The sequence below is a fragment of the Priapulus caudatus genome, unplaced genomic scaffold (assembly GCF_000485595.1).
Source record: "Priapulus caudatus unplaced genomic scaffold, Priapulus_caudatus-5.0.1 Scaffold596, whole genome shotgun sequence".
NCBI lineage: Eukaryota > Metazoa > Priapulida > Priapulimorpha > Priapulimorphida > Priapulidae > Priapulus > Priapulus caudatus.
The window spans coordinates 24645-42121 of NW_014577657.1; the positions used below are offsets into that span (position 1 = coordinate 24645).

The following is a 17477-nucleotide window of genomic DNA, read 5'->3' on the forward strand; positions in this document are numbered from 1 at the left end:
GAATTTCGCATTACTTACCTCGATTGTCCCACCGCCCATGCTGCAACATATTCCTCTAGTGAGTGTGTAGTGTATATGCACAATCACAAGTAATGCCATCATAATTTCACAATAATTGACAACTCGAGTTGTGCAGGCGCGACTTGAGCGATGGATTTAAGATTGCCATTAGACCTTAAGTTTGTAGACCAGGCATATTTGAATGCACATTTACACCATCTCATTGGTGGAGTTAAGCGCCACTGATCAATCATTCCATAATAATATATGAACGCACTGGTTAGCTAAATACATTTTTTGTTCTATTTGCCATCATTGTTAATTAATCTATCCATGAAACCAACGGAACAAGTGCTTTGCGTGTCTACCACAACCTTGCATTGGTTTGGCCGCGCGTGCATTGTGCCTGATGCGGCGCTGACTCCAGCCGCTATCCCCATTCCATTCAGAGACAGTCATATTACCCATCATCCCATCCATAGCGGCCAGTGTAACCTATGATACTCCATTGTGAACTACTCATCCGGCCTGTACCGGAGTACTCCTGTGACTCAATTAATCACATTTAAGCTCTGTGGGTTCTCTGAGATCGTTCTATGAAAGCTCGCCATCTACCCCATTCCATTTTACTTGCAGATCTTGTAAGAAATAAAGGTTACAAAGAGGGATAGATAAGGTACTTAGCTTAATAGCATAGGATAAATACGGATGACCCCACTCAATCTCCTCGTAAATGTCCAATGACGCGTAGGCGCCAGCCTATTGCCAGAATCAATTAGGAATCTTGCTGTTGTGCAAGGAGCAGAGCAGCCGTCGTCAAGTAATATCCATTATGCAGGAGTGAATAACCTAGAAATTAGACCAGCATGATATAATTAATTATGTTTATTACCATTATAATAATACATAATAATAAGAGACAATATATCGTTGGTCAGTGGCAACCAGGGTGATAATATTTTTATTACGAGATATATATATTCGCAATGTTCCATTTTCATGTTTTGATTTATTTTCAATCTAATATATTTGTAAAGTCTCACATTCGAATGTCTACCTATTCCATCCATTGAAGCCATCCATCCACTCCAGTCAGTCCATTGGCAGCTGAGATTCAGAAGCTAGTCTGAGGCACACTGTCACAGACATACCATCTCATCACCATATAGCACTCACGGACGCACATAACCCAAGTCACACGATACACACACACCATTTCCATCTATCCATCCATCCCATCTCATCCATCCATCATCCATCATACATCACGCCATAAACATCCGACTGCACCGCCGATTACGCACGCACGCAACGACAACTCTACACCCATCGCGCACATGCAGCAGCCATCAGCGCACCACAGCACGCGCACGCTGACGCACCGCACGTGCGACAGGCGACGCAGCGAATGCATGGCGATATTGAATGGATGGATTAATGGATGGCCAATTGGATCACATGATGAATGCGATGGGTGCGGACTGGAATGGTACTGGATGGATGGATGGATGATGGATGGATAGCAGATCGAATTTGAATTGGACTCAGTGATGGTATGGAGCGATCTGGATGAAGATGTGATAGATGGATGGATTGGATGGATGATGGAATGCGATGGATCCGGAATGGATGGTGATGGATGGATGGATGGATGGATGGATTAGTATGGAATAGGATGGCCATATGGATGCGCAGGATGGATGGATGGAGTGGCCAATCCGATCCATGTCCATCCATCCATTCCATCCATACCATCCAATCATACCAATCCACACCACCCATCTTCAATTCCATCTATCCATCCATCCATCCATCCAATCCATGCCATCCATCAATCCATCTATGTACACATTCATCCATCCATAGTTATTTTCCGATTCATTTCATCATCCATCCATTCCATCCATCCATTCCATGCCATCCATCCATCCCAGTCCATCCATTGCTATCCATACTATTCCATCCATCCACATCCTCATCGTCCATACCATACCATCCATGCCATCATCCATCTCATCCATCCAATCATCCATTATCCATCCATCCAGCCATCCATCCATCCATTCCATCATCCATGCTATCCTCCATCCATCATGCCATCCAGTCCATCCATCCATCCACCCATCCATTCATCTATCCATCCATCCATAATCCATCCATCCATCCATCCATCCGCGCGTGCGTGCGTCCGCGCGTGGCGTGCGTCGCAGTGCGTTGCGTGCGTGCGTGCGTGCGCTGGTGCGTGCGTGCGTGCGTGTCGTGCGTGCGCGTGTGTTATGTGTGTGTGGTATGTTGTGTGTATTGTGGCGTCGTGAGTGCATGTGTGTGTAGCTCAGATAGCTTGAAGTGACATCATGAATTACAATATTAAATGAAAAATAAATAAAACATGAACTAATATATATCGTAAAAAATATTCACCCTGTTGCCAGACCACGTATATTGTCTATTATTATTGTATTATTATATAACATAATTATTATATTTGCTCTATTATTATTCACTCCTGATATTATTGACGACGTGCTCTGCTCTTGCACAAGCAAGATCTAAATTGTGGCAATAGGTGGCGCTACGCGTATTACGAGAATGGTCATCCGTTTTACCTATGCTATTAAGCTAAGTATTTAGCCCTCTTTGTAATTTATTTCTACAAGATCTGCAAGTAAAATGGAGGTAGACGAGCCAGGAACGTCAGAAGCCACAGAGCTAAGTGTAATGGCAAGTACTGGTACAGCCGGAAGTGTCACAGTATCATTACACCCGCTCGTAATCATGAATGTCTCTGAACACTGGACCCGCATCAGGGCACAGCACGGCAAACCAATGCAAGGTTGGTAGACACGCAAACACTTGGGCCGTTTCAATAATAAAATGATGGTAAATAAACAAAAGTGTATTTGCTACCAGTGCGTTCATGTTTATGGACTATCTATCGCCTTATCCACGTGAATGTCATTCAAATGCTGTCTACAACACTTAAGTCTAAAATCTAAATCTCGCTGCACACATTGTCAATTTAATTCATTACTTGTGCTGTGGTTGTGCATAAACTCACACTCACAGAAAGATGGTGCAGCCGGTGGGAAACAGTAAGTACCAAATTCAGACAATACTCATTGCATTTCACACTGTCATAGCATAGGACAGGTACATAACCATTTGCCTCCATATTCCTATCTATGCCTAGCCAATTGTTCACTTGGGTGAATTATTGCCTTTGCACTTATTAAACATAATTTATGCTGAGAAATGTCGTAAAATCCTATGAAAAATTGCTCTCTGTGGTTTTGTAACTAGAGAAACTGCCTTCTCATACATAATAATATTACCGTATTGCATTCTGGCTTCAAGTGCTCCATGGTGCCAAGGGAGATAATTCGAACAAGTGAACACTTGGATATGCACAGGTTCCAACATGGAAAAATCATTGGTATTTGTGCTATGATAGTGATAGATGAAGCAAACATCTGAATTTGGTGTGCATAACTTCCTACCTGCTCTACTATGAGGTTGTGCAGAGAGGCATGCGGGCATTGAGATTTCATTTCGTAGAGGAGCATTTGAATGCCATTAATTAACATAGAATTGTTAGGCGATTGATAGTACATAAACATTGAGACTTTGGTAGGAAATACAATTTGTACTGATTAGCTCATCTGACATAGTCAGATGCAGCTTGTAGAAAATCGCATGATCGTCCGTGCGTCCGTGCGTCCGTCCGAGCGTCCCTCCGTCCGTCAACAGTTGGGCACAAATCTTAACCGCTCGACGTACGGTCACGATATTCGGGACGTTGGGGGGTAATCCGAAAACGAGTTGGGATGTCGAAGCTGGGGGTCAAAGGTCAAAGGTCAAGAGGTGTAAAAGAAGGGGGAACATTCACTCCTTAACTTAAGGTATAGGCGAGGAAATGCAGAATTGCGGCACAAAATCTAAACGACTCGACCTGAGGACTCGTTATAGCGGTGTATACAGCATGGTAGGAAAGCCATCACTGTGTCGAAATTGGAGGTCAGCAGGTCAAAGGTCAAATGGCTACAGGGCAGATTTTAGCCATTCTCGAGACGATGGGCTGACGGGAGCGATTGAAAAACTTTTTGTTTCAGCGGGGCTGACCTAGCATTTTTATGGCTCTTATTGAAAGGACATGAAATATGCTTGCCACTGACATGCCGAAAGAGTACAAGTGTCGGATAACCTTTTTACCCTCGAAGAGCGAGGGTTAACATTGATTGGTGTGACTGTTAACAAAGGACTGAAATCTGCTTTTGCTATTATAGAGCCCATACTGTGTCAATGTGAGGCTACAGGTTGTCACAGTTTACAATTGCCAAAGGCAATGTTTTGTTGAAGCAAAGGTTAACGCTCCTTAAATCATATCATTTTCTAAAGCAGTCTGTCTATAGCACCCTGCCCCTGGGCCTGAAGGCTGAATGATGAATCAGTTGTAATGCTCCGCATGAGGTACAAAAACACGGGCACGCTTCTATTCATACTAATCATAATTGTTTCCTGCCAACCTGCAATGCCGTGTGTAACTCAACAGCCTGAGCGCGAAATTATCCGCCTGCCTAATATACTTACTTGGAATTTTAGCCTGTACCTACCTGTAGGATTATCAGAATGAGGGCAGCATGCCATTTCTTTGATTATTTGTTACACTTGCTACGCGCACATCTCCCTGGCCAACTATAGCCTCGTTTAAATTAGATTTTATTCTCATGTTAAACTTTGTTAAACGAATGATAAGTAACTAGTAGCCATATAATAATAATATTACTTTCATCTTAAATATTAACATATTATCATGTAGCCTATGCCGGCGTATCCATTTACCAGTTATGCCGAACATAAGCTGTTACCATAGAATAATTAGAGCACACTGATATATTATGATGTTTCGTTATAACATGGTTACACTCGGGGCATAGGAAGGAAAGTATTTATATGAGGGGGCCAGTAAGGCATCATCGACTGGGTTTTAAACTTATTTTTATATAATTAAGTAGAAGAGAGAGAGAAAGTCTAAGATTAAAGAGAGACGAGAGAGTAGTAAATGAGAACGGGGACAGAAAACGGGCTACGGTGGTATGCGAGCGCGCGAAACGGTGGTACAATAGTCGACTCTTGTCTTCGTTACTGTAGGCATTTCGCGAGATGGTGTGCTGGAAGGAGGGTGGGAGGCAGGGAGGGAGGTCGAAGGCAGGCGGAGGAGAGATGGGAGGTAAGGGGGTGGAAAGTGAGAGCGAAGCGAAAAAAAAGGGAGTGAACGGGGCAGGGGGAGGGGAGAGGAGGTGGTGGGACGCCAGTGGGGAGGGAGGTGGGGAGAAGACTCCCCGCCCCTCCTAATTATACTGGAGATAACCCATGCTCATATGTTGAAATCTTTTATAGATAGATAAAAAGTAGATAGCTGTGAATCTAGACTACAAATTCGTAAGTGAAGAGGCAAGCATCATTCTAATTAAAATAAGACCAAAATCGCATGGGGGGGGAGATAGTGAGCGTGTCTAACAATGATTGTGTACCAAACATGCGTATCTGCCATATCTGCGCTAACAAATGTGTCATACGCACGACTGAAATTGCTTACGCCTTCATAACCGTAGCAACAGACCCCAGATGAGCCCAGACGCTCTGCGGCTCTTGTTTACTATCATTTTGTAATTAAAACGGTCCAAGTGCACGTGGGTAGGGAGATCATGCTTCATCTCATGAATTGTATAAAACACAACACTGCAAAGTCTGTTCGTCGAGTATGAAACATGTTTCATGTATAAAGTTATACAGGGTGGCTATGTAGCTTTGAAAGCTGTCATCTCTCGGGCATATTGTGCAAGTACCTGTGAATGTGTTGCCATGTCACCAATGGTTTTGCTATGCCAAGAACCATGGGTGTTCAACAAGACAAATGTTGATTGGAAAAAAGTACAAGTCTCCACTTGAAATTTTAAAATGATAATCATGAAAAGTTCACACTTTTCGGACACTAGTTGTGTTACTAATGTTTTGATGTTTATTTTACAATCATTTCTATGGATTCAGTGCATTTAACTGTCAACTGATTTGTATTTTCTAGTTCTTGGAGCATTGATTGGAAAACAGAAGGGGAGACACATGGAAGTTTTCAACTCCTTTGAGCTTATGTTTGATATCGTAGAAGAAAACATTGTAATAGACAGAGAATATTATAATACAAAAGAAGAGCAGTGTAAGTGAATTAATAATAATCCCATTTTATATTTTGAAAAGTGCTATGTAGGTAGTTTTTGGCTAACAAAAATTAGCAATTTCTTATTTATGCTTCACCATGCTAGCTTTGCTACAATTGAAGTTTGTACAAACCAATTGCTCATCCGACAATGACACCTTGTCCAGCTGGCATGTTTCCAATTTAAGGGAAAGTCTAAAACACTATTTGGCAAAGTAAACAGCCTGCCGCCCTTTTTACCACATTGGGTTGAGCATTTGCTTGGGAGCTGAATTTGATTACCTGTCTAAGAGCCAGGTTTACCTAGCATGCACAGTCAAAATGTGAATTTGAATTTTACTAGGTTCATTGAGCTCCTAGGCTCATACATAGAAATTTTTATACTCTGTGCTTCACCAAAACCTGTTTGTGTGCAAATTTACAGTAATAGTACTTCTACGTGTGTTAGCTCTGAATGAGAAAGGGTCCCAAAACAGACAGTTTGGTCCGACTAGAGTTCAAAAAGCTTATCATTTTACAATACTTTAGGCGCCGATTCCAAATGTGTGACATAGAAGAGTAGCTTGCCGCATTGCTTTAATATTGTTTATTGTAATTGTCTTTTCTAGACGGTGTCTTATTACTGATTAATTTCAGTTAAACAGGTGTTCAGTGACATGGACTTCCTTGGTTGGTACACAACAGGTGGCGGCGCTGATGCTTCAGATATCATGGTGCATAAGCAAGTGTGCGAGATAAATGAGAGTCCTATATTCTTGAAGCTCAGTCCTCTGAGTAGGCATGCAGATGTAAGTATCAGTTGCAGGTTCATCTATATATACAAGTGTGACTGTTATTAAATATGACATGCAACAATTGCAGACTTATATACAAGTGTGGTTAGTCATTATATGTGATGCGGGTATATGGTTAGTTATTGCATATGACATGCAGAGGCAGTGTAGTACTCGAAAGCTTACACACTTGCCTCAAGTTGCCATTAGACATGATTATATAAATATTATTGCTATTTTGGTGCTGCGCAGGAGTATTACTTGTGATAAATGTGGAATAGTAAGGTTTTTCCATCAGAAACCTGAATAGGTCAGAACACTATTCACCTGCTTCCAATTTATGGATAGTATTATCATGTATAAAATGCAAACACCAGTAAATTTGCTCAACGTTTTTTTTCCATAGTTGCCAGTAAAGATCTATGAATCTGTGATAGATATAGTTAGCGGTGAAGCGACGATGCTTTTCGTTGAGATTCCTTACACGCTGGCGACAGAGGATGCCGAGAGGATTGGGGTCGATCATGTAGCTCGCATGTCCAGTGACAGTGGCGTCAACTCTTCAGGTATGTTGGGTACTAAGAATATCTGCAGGGCAGGAGTGTTGATTAATTGCACTCGGATTTGCTAGGTACATAGGATGATCTATGAACTATGTACGTCTATTATGTGCCTAAAGTTACGTGAGAAATTTGTAGAGCTGTATAAGCAGCTTTTCATGAACAGAAAATAAAGGCTGTCAGGGGGTAGGAGAACTACTGTATTTATATATTAATGCCTGCTGTTGGGGGCACTATGCTCTCATAGTGTTGCTGAGGGAAGGAATGGAGGGGAGGGAGGAAGGGAGAAAACTATTCCTTCCCAAAGCAACACTATGAGAGCATAATGCCCCCAACAACAGACATTAATGTTTTTAGTGCATCACATGACTATGCAATCTACTTTTCATGCTTATATACCTTCTTTATACTCCCTAATTTGCCGGTGCATTCGATGTAACAAAACGTTCGACACAAACACAAGTTCACAACCGCCGTTCGAAACTTGCGTGGCGCCTAGACGCAGGAGATTCGTGACGTGAACACAATGCGTTATAATAACAATGCGTCGCGCGAGCAATAGTGCCCGCTCAGGCGGGCACTATTGCTTCATAGTGCCTGCTGCGTTATCCAATGGAATTTCAACGATTTATCACGTGATGCACTAATATCAAATAATGGGCATTTGGTCATAATGTGGATAAAGACAACACTTACAAATTATAAGTGCACGTGTTTAGCAAATTATCCAATTCTACTATAGGTTCTTGTAATTATGAAAGTAACAAAATTGCAAAGCAAAATGCATCATATTTAGAGATTTAGTCTATATTAGATGTTTCTAGACTTGGTTAGGGGTGCACCGGATCCAACTTTTTAAGTTCCAGCTGGAACCGGAACCAGCTGGAACTTGAAAAAGTTCCGGCCGGAACTACCTGTCCGGAACCACAGGAGGGTTGTTAGGAACTACTCTAATTACAGGAGGGTTGTTAGATGTATGAATCAGCTGCTTATAGTGCATAATTTGCATAATTCTGGCATCTTATTTGTGAGTGAATTCTGTGATTCTTCTTCTGAATGATTGCGACTCAAAGGGTGAACCTATTATATAATGTGTAATTGGTTGCTTGTCTTCATTTATGATACAGTTGCAGATCACCTCATAGCACAGCATAATGCCATAAAGATGCTGCATCATAGGGTCAAGCTCATCCTCGAATATGTTAAAGCAGTTCAGTCAGGTGAGATTGGTGTGTCTTTTCGAAGAAATAAGCTGTTCATTTGTGTATGTTTTTTTTTGGGTGCATGTATTGTATTTAAATGCGTAAATCTGTGCATGAGTATCTATAGGTGCGTAGTTGTGGGTACTGTATGCAGATGTTTGTGTGTACGCCCCTGTTCTTCCTATATAGTGTACTTGTGTTTTTCTTTTCTTTTTCATGCAGGAGAGCTGCCTCAGAATCATGAGATACTAAGAGATATATATAGTCTTGGCAATCGGCTGCCAGTTGTCAGCAACGAGACGTTTAAATCAGATTTCTTCAATGTAAGTTACTGGGTTCACCTTGGCTGCGTCATCATCTCTATCTGTTCCCTGCTTTCTCACCCGATCTTCTTAATCCCTGCCCATACATGCTTGTTTGATTCCTGCTTTCTCGCCCCTTTTTCTTAATCCCTACTCCCACATATTTCAGTTCCATACCCTCTCTCGGTGCCGTCTTAATACCTACCCACTCACAAATTGTCTTTTCCTTATCCATCACCCCTTCATCCCAAGTCCTGCCTCCGCAATGTTATCTGTTTCCCAACCCCGTTCCCTTTCATCCCAGTCCCTGCCACTACACAGGTACTTCTTCTCTACTCCTTATCTCTTTATTCCAATGCCTGCAAAATATTTTTGGCCATTTCTTATTCCATTGCACTCCCGTCAGATTGCTCATGTTCTCACCATTGTTTTCGATGCGTCGTAAAATTTTAGAGCCATGATTGAAATTTCGTTTTTATCGTCCCAGCCTGTGTCGTATTAATACCTGTTCATTTTTTTCTGCCATAGAACTATTCTAGACTTTATTAGTATGTAGTATGCATTATATGCGGTGATAAGACAGAGCTTCAGTGTATTAATATAGGTATGCTTGTGTGGCAATTTTTGTGAACATTTAGAATAGACTGCTTCACAGAATAAACCCAACAATCAAAACACATCAGATTGCAAGTGTAAGTCTGATGGAAAATCTTATAGGGGAGCTACTATTTCATACTTAAAGATAAAAAACAGGTGATTGGATTGTGAATCATGAACAATGTGAACCAATGTGAATCATGAACAATCTGAAGTAATGTGAAATTATCATGAACAATCTAAACCAATGTGAATCATGAACAATGTAAAGTAATGTGAATCATGAACAATCTGAAGTAATGTGAATCATAAACAATCTTTTGCTTCCCTCGCAGCAATGCAATGATGTGGCTCTCATCTCGTACCTTGGAACCATCACAAAAGGCTGCAACACGCTCAATCAGTTCATCATCAAGTTCAACGTGTTGTATGACCGTCACGGAATGGGCCGTCGACCACGTGGCCTCATCTTTTAACTGACAGCACAAGCCTGGCTTAATCACATTAACCCCACCCCCACCCCACCGACCACATAAACCGCCACCACCCACATGAAACCCTCTGTCCCATGCAATATGTGCTCGCATTGACTTCAGAATAGCCGTCTGCCAATTGGAAAGTCTTATTGTTTATTACAAATTTGCTGTACATTTCACTGCGTTTCTAAAGTGTGTTTCTTTTTTTTTGACATAACCTTTTCTGTCCACGTTGGGAAATAGTTTCAAGTTAAAGTGCGACTTAAACATACAGCTGTGTTCAGTTAGCTATTCGTGTTGGTGCATATCTTTGGAGATGCTTGAATTTGCTTGTGTTGTTAACAAACAGTGAGAGGCCGGCATTTTGCACGCTCGTACATTGACGTGACCAGGATTCTTATCTGCATCAGTTTTTATTTTCTGCAAGGAAACCCCAGTATCATTTTTACTTGATATAGTGTGTGGTGTTTAATGTGCAACTTATGGGTGAACCTGAGTATATTACTGTATAGGTGTGTGAATTATTACGCATATATGATGCGAGTAAAAATAAAAACATTTGCAGTAAAATACGTGAGTCGCAGACAAACCTGGCCCCAGTACCAAATGTCTCATCAGGCTCATATCGGGTGCATGTTGGAATCATACCAGGTATATATTGGAGCCATACCAAGTATATATTTGAGTCATACCAAGTATATATTGGAGTGATACCAGGTACAAATTGGGCTCTTAGTAGATATGTATCGGGGGTCATACTAGGTAGACATTAGATGGTGGTGGTGATGGGGTGATTCGAACAATGTTATGGTTGAGCAGTTCGATTCGAACTGATGTTATGTATAGTCGGGGTAATGCACGAAGACAGACTGTTTGATGAGCGTATAGCACTTGGTACATCATATATTGGGTGGTTTATGCTGCTTTACCGTTTCGTACCTGCTGCTAGTGTAAATAATGTGAGTAAGCGCATGTACATTAAATAAAGCTACGTCATGTCAATACGTGTACACTGACTATTATAATAAATACATTAATTGCACAATCTTTAGTAAAGGGACATGTGAATACTGCATGGGTTAAGTTAACATAAGGAAATGCAACGTAATGGTACGCGTGTTGAATCCATTCGTGCGATTGAACTACAAGATAAAATCGAGGGTTTTTATGGTGGTTCTGGCCCTAATTTAATCCATCTACATATCGAATAAATATGAAAAATGTGAAGCACTCATTTGACGTACAGATAAGAAAATGTATTCTTTTACATTTATTCTTTAAGACAATAATCCTTCAATACATCTGTTATTTATACGGTTCCTGCATACATATATTCTCTACACTCGTCTAAGCAAATTCAAACAAGCTCTTTTAAAATGGTTGAATTTACCCGGCATTACTTCATTCTGAAAAAATACGAAGTGTAAAGCAACTGGCTTACAAACACAGGCTATATACATTCCTAAACTAGTCAAGTACATTCAACGCATGTCACGAATCGCTGTTACAACAGACGTTTGCTTCTAGGAGTTGCGGTTATATATAAAGGGTATATAACGTACCAAACATCATACTATAGCTTATACAAAACATCCAAACCTAATATAAACATAGATCCCACAAGTAGTGTCGTAGTAGGGTTTACGTGTCTAACGTGCTCAGCATTGGCGTCGTTTCTCTGACTCCATGTTAAGTCCTCTCTCAGTTGATGACAGAATTGCGTCCATTCTCGAAACGCAGTTTTAAAATGCCTTTTTGTTCAACCACAATTAAGATTTTACTGAAGTAGACCATGAAAACGCGAGCCCAAGACCATCTAGGTAGCATCATGAATATCAGTATAATTATACAGTTCCTTGTTACAATGTATCGATGAACTGTAACCATGAATCATGTAAGAACGGCCGAATTAAATTATCTTGGCAGTCAACGGCCACCGACATTGGAGCGTCTTTTCCATGTACATTAGCATAGCGGGGAACCCAGGGCGCGATGCGGCGAGCAAAGTGAATATTATAGATCGGATATTTCCAAGAACACGTGCTGTCGGCCTGCCCGGCTCCACTTTGAATGTATAAGAACGGCCGAATGAAATTCTCTTGGCAGTCAACGGCGACCGACGTCGGAGCGCCTTTTTAATGTATATTAGCATAGCTGGGAACCCAGGGCGTGATGCTGCAAGCAAAGTGAATATTATAAATCGGATTTTACCTAGCACACGTGCTGTCGGCACCTCCGGCTTCACTTTAAACGTATAAGAACGGCCGAATAAAATTCTCTTGGCAGTCAATTGTGACCGACGTACGAGCGCCATCTTCCTGTACATATAGTCGCCTATAGGCATAGAGGGAAAGCCAGGGCGTGATGCTGCGAGCAAAGTGAATATTACAGATCGGATCTTACCAAACACACGTGCTGTTGGCTCACACTGGCCCACTTTGAACGTATAAGGACGGCCGAAGAAAATTCTCTTGGCAGTCAACGGCGACCGACGTCGGAGCGCCTTTTTAATGTATATTAGCATAGCTGGGAATCCAGGGCGTGATGCTGCGAGCAAAGTGAATATTATAGATCGGATCTTACCAAGCACACGTGCTGTCGGCCCACCCGTCTCCTCTTTGAACGTATAAGAACGGCCGAATAAATTGCTCTCGGCAGTTAACGGCGACCGACGTCGGAGCGCCTTTTTAATTTACATTAGCATAGCTGGGAACCCAGGGCGTGATGCTGCGAGCAAAGTGAATATTATAGATCGGATTTTACCAAGCACACGTGCTGTCGGCCCGCCCGGCTGCACTTTGAACGTAGAAGAACGGCCGAAGGAAATTCTCTTGGCAGTCAACGATGACCGACGCACGAGCGCCACCTTCCTGTACATTAATATAGGCATAGCGGGGAACCCATGGCATGATGCTGCGAGCAAAGTGAATATTACAGATCGGATCTTACTAAACACACGTGCTGTTGGCTCACACTGGTCCACGTTGAACGTATAAAGACGGCCGAAGAAAATTCTCTTGGCAGTCAACGGCGACCGACGTAGGAGCGCCTTTTTAATGTACATTAGCATATAACCCAGGGCGTGATGCTGCGAGCAAAGTGAATATTATAGATTGGATTCTACCAAGCACACGTGCTGTCGGCCCACCCGTCTCCACTTTGAACGTATAAGAACGGCCGAATAAAATGCTCTCGGCAGTCAACGGCGACCGACGTCGGAGCGCTTTTTTAATTTACATTAGCATAGCTGGGAGCCCAGGGCGTGATGCTGCGAACAAAGTGAATATTATAGATCGGATCCTACCAAGCACACGTGCTGTCGGCCCACCCGTCTCCACTTTGAACGTATAAGAACGGCCGAATAAAATGCTCTCGGCAGCCAACGGCGACCGACGTCGGAGCGCTTTTTTAATTTACATTAGCATGGCTGGGAGCCCAGGGCGTGATGCTGCGAGCAAAGTGAATATTACAGATCGGATTTTATCAAGCACACATGCTGTCGGCCCGCTCGGCTGCACTTTGAACGTAGAAGAACGGCCGAAGAAAATTCTCTTGGCACTCAACGGGTAATGCTATCCCACGGGCGTGGAGGGAGGTGACCGCAATGTGGCAGCACTAGTGTTGGGATAGTGTTAGGATTAGGGTTAGGGTCAGGGTTAGGGTTAGGGTTAGGGTTAGGATTAGGGTTAGGGTTAGGGTTAGGATTAGGGTTAGGGTTAGGGTTTTTGCATCATGATATCTGTCCCCACACCATAGATTAATTTTTGTGGATCACAATGCCTATATATAGCGCGGCGACACATATATATTTAGTGTGAGTGTTAGTGTTGGCGGTGTTAAAGTGAGGGTTACCGTTAGGGTTAACGTTTTGAACGTCATCGTCAACGTTATCACGTGACCTCCCTCCACGCCCGTGGGATAGCAACACCCGCAGTCAACGATGACCGACGCACGAGCGCCACCTTCCTGTACATTAATATAGGCATAGCGGGGAACCCATGGCATGATACTGCGAGCAAAGTGAATATTGATGATCGAATTTTACTAAGCACACGTGCTCTCGGCCCACCCAGCTCCACTTTGAACGTATAAGAACGGCCGAATAAAATTCAATTGGCAGTCAACGGGGACCGACGTCGGAGCGTCTTTTTAATTTACATTAGCATAGCTGGGAGCCCAGAGCGTGATGCTGCGAGCAAAGTGAATATTGATGATCGGATTTTACCTCGCACACGTGCTGTCGGCCCGCCCGGCTCCACTTTAAACGTATAACAAAGGCCGAATAAAATTCGCATGGCATGCAGTCAACGGCGACCGACGTCGGAGCGCCATCTTCCTGTACATTAGCATAGCGGGGCACCCAGGGCGTGATGCTGTGAGCAAAGTGAATAATATAGATTGGATTTTATCAAGCACACGTGCTGTCGGCCCGCTCGGCGGCTCCACTTTAAACGTATAACTTATAAGAACGGCCGAAGACAATTCTCCTGGCAGTCAACGGCACCGACTTACGAGCGCCATCTTCCTGTACATTAATATAGATCAGTCATTGGCTGTCGTCTCGCCATAACAGATCATAACACCGAGCCAATCTTAAGATCCGGTGTCTCATGCAATAAGACAGAACTACGTCATGTGTTTTATGAGGTATGTACTTGCCAAAAATGTGCTTTAATACATTTATTACAATAATTAAAATGAATGTTTGTTTTCATTAGTTATACATGAGACGTAGGCCCCTACGTTTCTGTTCATATCAAACGTAAAGGAAAGGGAGGAAATATATTACGACACACTATTCATATACAGGGAATACAATCGTAAATGTGGTTATACTTCGTGAAAGGTTTAGGCCTACTTTTACTATTCACGATGGCCTATAACCACTATTAGAATTAATTATGGCCGGGAGTGATCGTCTATACAAGAAATCTCTGAAGAAATTCTGTCTCTTTTCAAAACTTGGAAAACCTGTTATGTATACTGCTACTAAACCTTTCAACCTAACTTTCAGCTGGCTTGTCATTTTTCACGCTATTTCAACTGACCACGTGTACGACTCATAATGATATTCAGCTTAGAATTTGATACCATGCAATGGAACCAGTTAATCACCTATTGCAAGCGATAATGTATTACACTTTCCTTATTTAGGGTATCACATCGCGTCTAATAGCGAAAACAACGTGATTAAGTTTCTTGGGGCATATTACATATTACATTCACAGCATCTCCCTCTCTCTCTCTCTCTCTCTCTCTCTCTCTCTAATCGCGCCGCTCGTCTAGTGCCGCTCTCTCTCTCCTCTCTCTCCGCTCCTCATCGTCTCTCTCCTCCTCTCTCCCTCTGCTCAGCTAGGACTCTCCCCTCTCTCTTCGTCTCTGCTCCCCGTCTCTCTCTCCTCTTGCTGCCGGCGGTCTCTCTCGTCCTTAATTTCCTGCTCTGTCTCTCGCGCTGGTCTTCTGTCTCGATCTCGCCTCTCTGTCTCACGAGGGCCCCTTGTCTCTCTCTGATCTGCTCTGACAGTCTACGTCGGTCTCATCTCTCATGCGTCTGGCAGATTCCATCTACTCGCCCGAGCCGGTGTCTCGCGGCGGGAAAGGCGACACGCTGTGGGGTCGTCTTTCATCATCATAGTCTCCTCATCTTATCTTCTCTCTGCTATTGCCGTCTCCGTCACGTGACCGTCGGTGTCGTGAAAACTCGGATCTGTCGCCTGCCTCGGACATCTCCCCTCTCTCCGATCCCGAATCTCCACATTCCTGCTATTCAGGGTTCCCGCTCTCTCTCTCGTGTGTAGGTGATGTGTGGTGGATAGTGTGTGTGAGGCGTAATAAGTGTGTGGTTTTGTGTGTAGCCGAGTGCATGGACAGAGGATATTGATATGTGGTAGCGCGGCGACCGATGAGAAGTGCGGGACGGACGGGGCGCCGCGGTTGGGAGCGGCATGGTGCATGACGAGGGTTACAGCTCGAGTGCGCTGTAGGAGGGAGAAAGATGGGGCCCTGTGGATGTGGCGTGGCGTGACGAGCGGGGGCGTATAAGCAGGAAGTTATCGAGTTGTGGCGCGATGCGGTTAACGGCGGTGAGTGCGAGTGCCGGTAGGCGTGTGTTGGCGCGCGCATTGCCTATAGCCAGGAAAGTGTGTGCTTAGGGGTGCGCCAGGGCCTCGGGTTCAATTGGCGAAAAGGTTTCTATAGCCGATCGCTGCGATGTGGAGATTCATAGTTCAGGCCGGACGGAGATACGTACGCAATAATATCTGCTAATATATTGTATCTAATCGCGCGTCAATAAACGTCAATATTCACAGAGAGGTATAGCTAAGACATGTGTCTATAGGTATCTAAAACTAGGATTATGCAAATAGATTGCCGCCAGTACCAAGAGCTGAATCATATACTCCTGTGACACACCGAGATATGGTGAGGCCTCGGAATTATCAGAATGAAGTCAAAATATATCGCGCAGGAAGAGTGAAGTAGCGCAGCATGACCTAAACTTTCTAAACATTCTAGAATACGCATCATAGATGCACATGGTGTCATAGAGCTATACTTCTGCGCTGGAATATTGAGTATTGACCGCGCGATTAGTCATATATATAGCAAATATATGGCGTACCGTAACCCCGTAACCGCCTGAAATATAGACACATACTCACCAGTGTCCAGCGTTTGAAGTAAGTGCAGCAAATCACACACCACCAATAGATGCTGGAGGAAACACGCCAACACGCTCATCAAATAAAAAAAAAGTCCTAACCGCAGGACAAATGCGCGAAACTTAGCTCTATGTTAAATGTTCATTGACGCTCGCTGCTTAATAACCTCTCACCGCGTATGTAAAACATATTGAGAAACTTGCGATGACGGCCTGTTATAAGAGAGTGAGCGTAGCCATACGCAACAGTTTCACGTTGGTAGGTATATAGTATGGATGGCAAGGAATCGTGAGTGGAATGACAAGACTTATTATGGTAGAGTAGGTGGGTAATATGTGTAGATACGGTAAGGCAATTAATGATTTAGTACTGATCTATATATCGATATCTCAACGTAAATGATAGCTGCGTATGAATGTAGTCTTCTGATGGTCCGCATCGTCTCTGCTGCAGACACCGCAAATCTGCGCCATCGGTTGACAGTCTTCAATTCTAATTATAGCGCCTGGCCGGCTGTCCACTGCTCCGTGGAAGCACATTTTCCAGAAATGCCATCCCGCAGCTAGAGTTCTAGGACATTGCCAAAAGCTCCTACTTATTTACCTAGCCACCGTGCTGGCTGAGGCCGCAAAGACATTTACGGCATTTAACTTGATAGCCAGAGTGTAACGGGACGCTTAACTGCGCCGTT

The 17477-nt window shown here is 43.3% G+C and overlaps 1 protein-coding gene across 2 annotated transcripts; it reads left to right on the plus strand.

Annotated features, from left to right (window-relative positions):
* The first annotated feature begins 2586 nt into the window (after positions 1-2586).
* On the plus strand, positions 2587-11166 carry LOC106811974 (COP9 signalosome complex subunit 6-like). Of its 2 annotated transcripts, none has more exons than XM_014815716.1 (7): positions 2587-2833; positions 6083-6214; positions 6851-7002; positions 7394-7553; positions 8675-8767; positions 8972-9072; positions 9984-11166. In XM_014815716.1, exons 1-7 carry the CDS (start codon positions 2671-2673, stop codon positions 10122-10124), a joined length of 942 nt encoding a protein of 313 aa, XP_014671202.1. In that variant the 5' UTR covers positions 2587-2670; the 3' UTR covers positions 10125-11166. The 2 variants fall into 2 exon arrangements, with proteins under 2 accessions (XP_014671202.1, XP_014671204.1); XM_014815718.1 differs by having other exon boundaries at positions 2626-2721.
* Positions 11167-17477: the final 6311 nt, after the last annotated feature.